Source organism: Alligator sinensis, unplaced genomic scaffold, assembly GCF_000455745.1.
Source record: "Alligator sinensis unplaced genomic scaffold, ASM45574v1 scaffold634_1, whole genome shotgun sequence".
Classification (NCBI taxonomy): domain Eukaryota; kingdom Metazoa; phylum Chordata; order Crocodylia; family Alligatoridae; genus Alligator; species Alligator sinensis.
In genome coordinates this window covers 495,009-502,288 of record NW_005842558.1, presented here as the reverse complement: position 1 = coordinate 502,288, position 7,280 = coordinate 495,009, and the positions used below count along the sequence as shown (strand labels likewise).

At 63.8% G+C, this 7,280-nt stretch overlaps 2 protein-coding genes across 4 annotated transcripts; one reads left to right on the top strand and one right to left on the bottom strand.

Moving 5' to 3' along the window:
- Positions 1 to 32: 32 nt before the first annotated feature.
- Positions 33 to 1,249, top strand: CUTA (cutA divalent cation tolerance homolog). Its single transcript, XM_014524014.2, has 6 exons — positions 33 to 197; positions 234 to 300; positions 517 to 576; positions 706 to 751; positions 830 to 879; positions 1,075 to 1,249. The coding sequence occupies exons 1-6, from the start codon at positions 137 to 139 to the stop codon at positions 1,175 to 1,177; spliced, it is 387 nt and encodes a 128-aa protein (XP_014379500.1). The 5' UTR covers positions 33 to 136; the 3' UTR covers positions 1,178 to 1,249.
- Positions 1,250 to 1,417: 168 nt separating this feature from the next.
- PHF1 (PHD finger protein 1) lies at positions 1,418 to 7,257 on the bottom strand. Of its 3 annotated transcripts, none has more exons than XM_006032274.3 (15): positions 6,758 to 7,257; positions 5,754 to 5,966; positions 5,596 to 5,677; positions 5,338 to 5,433; positions 5,152 to 5,261; positions 4,919 to 5,067; positions 4,233 to 4,328; positions 3,907 to 3,975; positions 3,706 to 3,829; positions 3,522 to 3,589; positions 3,203 to 3,349; positions 2,839 to 2,974; positions 2,660 to 2,763; positions 2,484 to 2,543; positions 1,418 to 2,320 (listed from the first exon to the last, which is right to left on the bottom strand). In XM_006032274.3, the coding sequence occupies exons 2-15, from the start codon at positions 5,946 to 5,948 to the stop codon at positions 1,999 to 2,001; spliced, it is 1,758 nt and encodes a 585-aa protein (XP_006032336.1). In that variant the 5' UTR covers positions 5,949 to 5,966; positions 6,758 to 7,257; the 3' UTR covers positions 1,418 to 1,998. The 3 variants fall into 3 exon arrangements, with proteins under 3 accessions (XP_006032336.1, XP_025069778.1, XP_025069777.1); XM_025213993.1 differs by having other exon boundaries at positions 5,754 to 5,963; XM_025213992.1 differs by lacking the exon at positions 6,758 to 7,257 and having other exon boundaries at positions 5,754 to 5,972.
- Positions 7,258 to 7,280: the final 23 nt, after the last annotated feature.

Below are 7,280 nucleotides of genomic sequence, written 5' to 3'. Positions count from 1 at the left end.
TGCCGGGGGGCAGCGCTGCCTACCAGCCCCCCCTGCCCGGGGGCTAGCCGGCGGGGCGGGGCCCGTGCCTGGGGGCGCGGGACCAGCCCTGACCTCCGCCCCGTCTGGCCAGCAGGTGCTGGTGGTGTCCCTGCTGATGGTGCCGCTGCTCCGGACGGTGTCTCAGCGTCTCTTCTCCATGGCCGCCGAGTCCCACGCCCCCCGGCGCCTCCCCGTGGCCGCAGAGCCCTCCCCCCCCGGCAGCCTCTCGGCTGCCTTCGTCACCTGCCCCAACGAGACCGTGGCCAAGGAGATCGCCAGGTGCCCCTCGGTCTGGGCTGGGGGGCAGCCAGGAGCCCGGACACCTGGGTTGTGCCCAGCTCTGGGGAGGGTACGCGGGGTCGGGTGGGCAAGAGCCGGGGGTCTTGTTTCTGAACAGCTCTGGCGGCTGGGGGGGGGAGCCTGGACACCTGGGTTCTGCCCATCCCTTGCAACAGCAGCGGGGTCATGGGCTTGATTGGTGTCCATGTGGAGCAGGGCGGTGGTGGAGAAGCACCTGGCAGCCTGTGTGAACATCATGCCGCAGATCACATCCATGTGAGTGTGGAGCATGGGAGTTGGGAGCGGGGGATGACTTGTTCAGCCCCATGCTGAGTGAGGGCCAGGGGGTGCTGGGGCATTCTGGAGGCTGATGCTCACTGGCCCCTGCTGCTCCTGGTCTTCCAGATATGAGTGGAAGGGGAAGATAGAGGAGGACAGCGAAGTGCTGCTGGTGAGTGCCTTGTGAGTGCGGAGCCCAGGCTAGGGCTGGGGCCCAGAGGTGCCCTCTCACCCTCCTCTGTCTCCCCAGATGATTAAAACCCGGAGCTCCCGGATCCCAGCGCTGGCTGAATATGTCCGGTAAGTGCTTTTGCTGATCTGGCAAAAGCCTGGAGGAGGAGGGAGGGAGGATGCAGCTGCCCCTAGTGGTGGAGCAGTTGAGCACCTGTTTGGGGGGCAGTGGGGTCTGAGCACCCTGCCCCAGGGCAAGCTGGGGCTCTGGGCAAGGTCGGGTGCTCAGCCCTGACCCTACTCTGACCTCCCATCCCCCTGCAGGTCCGTGCACCCATATGAGGTGGCCGAAGTGATCGCCCTTCCCATCCAGCAAGGGAATGCCCCCTACCTGCAGTGGGTACAGGAGACCGTGCCCTCCGAGTAAGACCTGCCAGTGGTCCAGCCAGAGCTGTGTATTGGGGGCAACAACAGGCAATAAACCACATGCAGACACTTGTATTGGCCAAGTCAGCCCCTCTTTCACATGTAGCCTTAGTGGGGTCCATGCCAAGGCACCTGGGGTCTGCTGGCCTAGGGGTAGGGTAAGAACAAGGAAGGAAGGGACAGTGAGCCCGGATGCCTGGGTTCTCATGCAGGAGCCCCCAGTGACCAGTGAGAGTCTGGCTGCAGCAAGCTCTTTATTCTAGGTGTCTGTTTGTACAGTCAGACGGCGGCGGCAGTGGTGGCACACAGGTGGGGTGGGAGGGGAGGTCCAGGTGGCGTCTCTACAGCATGGGGGTGCAGGCGGGGGCATAGCTGTGCTGAGGGGACCCTTCCTCCTACCCTCTTTGCCAGACCCCAGCCAGTCCCAGTGGGGTCCCCCTGCCCCCCAGCTCTGCTCCACTGAACCCTCTGCTGTGCCCCCCACCCCCAGCATGCCTCCTTTTAAATAGAATCTTTACAAAATAATAATAATAAAAAAGCAACAAGAAAATAAACCCTTTAAGTACCAGAAAGCCTCTGGCTGGTGGAGGTGGGGCCCCCAGCCCCCACTCTAGGTCCACACCAAAAGAGGTAGGACCCTCCCCTCCTACCTCCCTGGAACACTGCCCCTGCCCCCAGCCCCAGGACAGGCAGGGTCAGATGTGCTTGTCTGGGGAAAGTCACTCCCATGGGGCCAGCCTGTCCCAGGCACTACCACGTTCTCAGGCCAGCAGGGCAAGTCCAGGGCCATCTCAACCTGGGGCTGGGGGCAGCTCTATGCCCCTAGAACATACCCCCATTCCCCCACTCCACCAGATACTGTACTGTGCCATCCAGTGTGACCCTGCGGGCCAGGACCCGGACAGCCTCTCCCCGTGCCAGGCGCCCCATGGCCCCAAAATAGGTGCTACTGGTTGTGGGGGCGGTGGTGGCAGGGCACAGGGTGCCAGAGGAGGTGGGGGTGGCAGCTGGGTGCTCAGGCAGGCGCTTGCTGCTGGGGGCTGGGCGGTCCACATGGGGCAGCAGGGCGCAGGCAGGTGGGTGCTCAGGGCTGTCACGCTCCGGGGCAGAGACCTCACGGGTGTCTGGGCCAACAGCTGTGCTCCTGTACCAAGAGGCAGGGGTCAGGGTGAGCCTTCCTCACCACCTGGGCCCAGGGCACCCATCAACCCCGCCTGTCACCACCTCCTAGGACCACAGCCCAAGGCCCATGCATGAGGCCATTGGCTGGCCCTGCCCTGACCTCAGACCCCAGCCTGGTCCCTCACCTCAGGCTGCGGGCGGTGTTGGCCGATGGGTGGAAGGAGGCGAACATCCTGATGGGAGCGCTGTGGGCAACAGAGAGACAGTGAGCACCAGGCTGCCAGTTTCCCCCTAGACCCCTGCATTTCCTGGCCCCCCTGCTGGACACCCCCCCCCGGTCTGATGGTCCTTGCACTCTCACCTCTCCAGGCAGCGGGCATCAGTTCGGCGGAAGTTGTAGGAGCTTGAGGAGCCGCCGTAGCTGCCGTAGGCCTGGCTAGTGCTGGCTGGGGTCTCCACCACCTCCTGTATGGAGAAGGGGAGATCAGTGGAGCTGGAGGGAGGGGATGGGGCCAGCAGGACTGCACGGGGGCTGGATACCTGCGTGAGGGCTTTGTCCAGCCGCCACCGCTCCCTGCTGCTGCGCAGCTCCATGGTGTCGGCGGGCTCCGATGGGACCCTGCGCCGTGCCAGCCTCCGGCGTCCTGCCCCACTGCTGCCCTGCCCTGAAAGGAAGCTGTAAGAGACCCTCCTTATCTGCACAGCACGGAGGGGCCGCGCCTGTGCCCTGGGAGGGGTCCTGCCCAGCCCCAAAGCTGCGCCTGGGCCTGCTTGGTGCCTTCTACACCCTCTTCCACAGCCCTTTGCCTGGCCCCACTCCCCTCAGCTCTGCCCTATCTCCATTTCCCCTACCCCTGGAAAGGGACAATGCATGGGTGAGATGGGGATGGTGGGGCTTGCTCACCTGCTGCCTGTGAGAGGAGGCTGCCCCAGAGGCTGCTGGGACATAGGGCCCCCATGCCCCAGGGGCAGCTGGGGTGCAGGAGGTGGCACACGTGTGTGGAGCCCAAAGAGACCCTTCCGCTTCTTGATCTCCTTTCCGGAGATGAACCTACAGGAGGGAAAAGGCCAGTCAAACCCTGGGGGACAGGTGCATACACAGGTACCAAGCTCCAGCTGAGGGCCTTGGACAAGCCCAGGAAAGTGCTAGGCCTGGGTGGCTTTGGCTGCAGGTGACCCCATGTGGTCACAGGTGCAGGGCATAGTCTGGAGGCTTCTCCCACCTGTCCTTGTGGCTGCTCAGGGCACTCAGCAGCTGGCTGTAACGGTCCCCCTTGGGTGTGTCGGCCAGCTGCAGGGTAAAGAGCAGGGTTAGTTAGAGCAGCCCAACCTAATCCAGCCTCCAGCCCCTCCTCTCCTTCCCTCCCAACACAGGGCACCCTCTCCTGCCCCTGCCTCCCTGCCCACCTCTCCCAGCAGCAGGTTGTCCCAGTTCTCATTAGCAAAGGGCAGGATCTCCCGCTCAAAGTCAAAGTATTTCTTCTTGCAACAGATACTGAGGTGGTAGAGGATCAGGTGAGCCACATCCACCCTATAAGAAGCCAGGATCAGGGTTGGAGTATAAGCAGGGGCCGGGTAAGACAGGACAGAGGGACTGGGGTCACTCACCATCTCAGGGGCAGTCTGCGCACGCTCTCTGGGCCACCTGTGCAGACACAGCACTCAAAGACATAGAACCTGCAAGAGACCCGCACCAGGGACCAGAATGAGTGTCAGCCCAGCACCTGCAATCATGGACACCCCCACTCCATGGTGAAGGAGCAGTGTTAGCCCAACACCTGGGACCCCCCACCTGAGGGATCTTAAACACTACACCCTACCTCCACCATCGAGCAATGAGGTGGCTTCCTGGGCTGCATGCACCCCCCCTTCTATGGGACAGGACAGAGTGAATACCCCCGCACTGGGGAAGCTCAGCGCCGCCCCCCCCTTACCTGTCACCATAGATCACCGGCTTGCTCAGGCACTGGGTGCAGGCCTCATGGAACCACTGGGCGCAGCGGCAGCACTGCAGCATCTTCAGGTTCCACCTGTGGGAGGAAGCAGGAGGGCAGCAGGCTGAGTGCACAGCCCAGCTCTGCCTCATCTGACAGGTGTGCACAATTGCTGCTAGGACCACTAGCTTCCCCCCCCACCTCGCTACTCCCCAGCACCCATGCAAGGGAAGGCCCCAGGGCTCCCCACAATGTGAATCCTGATCCAACCCCAAAGTAGCCTTGATTCCAAACTCTCCAGCTTCATTGCCTGCTTCTGAGCCCCATGCCACAGGCTGAGCCCAATCTGGAACCTCCCCAGCTCATCCCCCGGGATGGTCCCAGCCTAGAATCTTCAGCCCCAACACCTAGTGTCCCCCATCCAGAACGTGTTGGCTCCAGCTCCAGGGGTGCCCCTTGAGGGGCCTGCACCCAGGTTGCCACTCAAGGTAAGAACTCCCTGCTCTAATGTCTGCTCCAGAGCTTTGAGCCCTGCCCTGGACTCCAACTGAGCTAGTCTAGACTGGTGCCTACACCAGGATGGACCCTGACCTAAAGCCTCTGGGAAACCCCCCCACCACCCCAGAGCCAGCTCCAGGCCCTTCTAGATCTGGGAGACCCCAGGGAGGAAGGGGAAGGACACGCACTCTCCCGGTCCACTGCAGTAACAGTAGCACTGCTGCCGATTAGTCAGATGCACTGGGTCCCACTCCAGAGCCTTCAGCTCATATGGCAGCACCATCTTCATGCTCAGCATGGCCTTGGCATAGGGGCCTTTCTTGAGGGCACCGCCCCTCTGCTCAGGAGAGAGGGAGAGTATCAGGCCAGGAGTGGGTGCAAGGGGCACAGGGGTTAGGAAAGGGGTGGGGGTCCAGCTCACCTTGGTGGCCACAGCGAAGACGCACTGCCTGCACGTCCAGGCACCAGGCACTCCTGCCCCATTGCCACCAACCTCCAGCACTGTGGGCAGGTGGCACTCCTGGTGGTAGGCTGTGGGGGCAAAGCATAGATGAGATGGGTGGCAGGGTAAGGAAGCCATGGGGCAGGGGCCAGGAGCCACACTCACCATGCCCACATTTCTCACACCGCACCAGTTGGTTCTCTGCGCTCACAGCCTCCGCGTAGCACACACAGCAGGTCTGCTCCTCACCAGGCACTGCCGCTGCAAGAGATGACAGAACCAGCCCCATGAGTGCCTGGGGGACCCAGGTGGGCAAGGGTTGGGGTGGGGGGAGGGAGTAGAAACCTGTGATGAAGCCCAGGCACCACATGGGGTGCTGCTAAGCCAGGCCCCCGGCTGGGGTCTTGGGAGCCAGCTGCTTACCCGGGTTGATGTCCTTCCAGAGAACAAGAAACTGGGAGTTGTCCTCAAACTGCACCAGACAAACCTGCCGCGAGCTGTCCACCTGTATAGGGAGAGCAGTGTGAGGGGGGATGGCTGTGGGGGTCTGGCGGAGGTGGGGGCCCAGGCCCTGCACTCACCTTCTTGATGGTGCCCAGGTAGAGCAAGCCATCGGTCCAGCGAGCCAGCACATCCTGCCCCTCCCAGAAGCGGGGCCGGCTGGGAGCGGGGATCGGGGCTGCCGGGGCACCTGCTGGGCGCTTCCAGGGGCCGGAGGCCAGGCGTGAGGTCGTGCGCGTCACCCGGGAAGACTGGGTGGGCAGCTCGCTCGCCATCACATTGTGACCAACCTGCTGCATGCAGCGAGGGTCAGTCCCAGCTGCCGAACCTAGGAGTCTGAGTCCCCCTCCCCCAAATCCAGTTGCCTCCCTCTCTCCTTCCCATGGTGTGGTTCACTCCACCCCACTCAAAGGCCGCCAGCTAGGTGAGGGAGGACAGGCCAGGAGCGCAGCAAGAGGTCTGAGCCTCCAGGCCTGGTGCTGGAGAGCTCTTACTGTGGAACATGTCTCTCAAGTGCAGGAGCTTCGCAGAACCTGGAGGCTTTGTGGGGCTCCCAAGAAGTGTCAGCCTGGGGCCTCTGGCAGGCGTGGGGTTTCGGAGAGGTCTCAGCCTATGCCCTCTCTGGCAAGCGTGGGGTTTGGGAGGGGGAGAGGGTCTTAAGCTCAGGTCCCCTCTGGCAGGTGTGGGGTTTAGGGAGTCTCACATTTAGGAGACTGGATCTGCTATTTGGGGGAAGGTCTTCCTTATGCGAGCCCCTCTCTGGGGATCTGTGGGGGCAGGACCCTGGGACATGGGGTGGTCTCTGGGGCAGGGTTGGAATTTGGAGGTGCCTCCAAGGTGGGGTCCGTGGGGGGGCCCTGCATGGGAGGTGGGAGAGTGTTTCAGACCAGGGACCCCCATCAGGGTTGGGAGGCAGGGGTCTGGGCTGAGAGCATCTCAGGTGCAGGAACTCCCTGAGGTCTCTGACTGACTGGGGGTGGGTCACAACCGGAGAAGGGGGGCACGGTGTCGCAGGGGAGCCCCTTGCCTCTCCTTCCAGGATGGGGGAGGGGAGCTTCCTGCCCCTGGCCGCTCCCGCCCTTACCAGGTCTTGGTGTCTCCTGCAGGGGTGGGGGCTGGCACTCCCCAGTCCCCGGCCGGGGATGGGTATCTGCGGGCCAAGCGGCCGCGGGGCCCTCAGGGGCTAAAGAGCAGGACCCGCTGAGGCTCCATCGCAGCAGGCTGTGCCCAGTGACGCAGCAGCAGCAGCCGCCGCAGCCGCCGGAGCAGGGAGGAACGAGGGGGGATGCGGAGAGACGCCCGGGGAGGGGACCCCCCCTAACGCCCCCCTCCTGGCACTGCCTGGGACCAGGCCCTTGGCACCCTGGACCCCTCCCCAGGCCAGGCCAGGCATCGTCTGCAAGTGCCCCCTCCTGGCACTGGGGGCAGCCCCTTCCCCACTCCTACTGCCTGGGGATGGGGATGGGACCTGCTCCGGGGCTGCAGCTCCGTGCTCTGGACAGGGGAGCCAATGCAGGAGCCAAGCAGTCTCCTCCCACCCCAGGCCCCTACCCCACGCGCCCATCCCAGCTCCCCCCCTGCTCACCGCCCCTACCCCCGCCGCATCC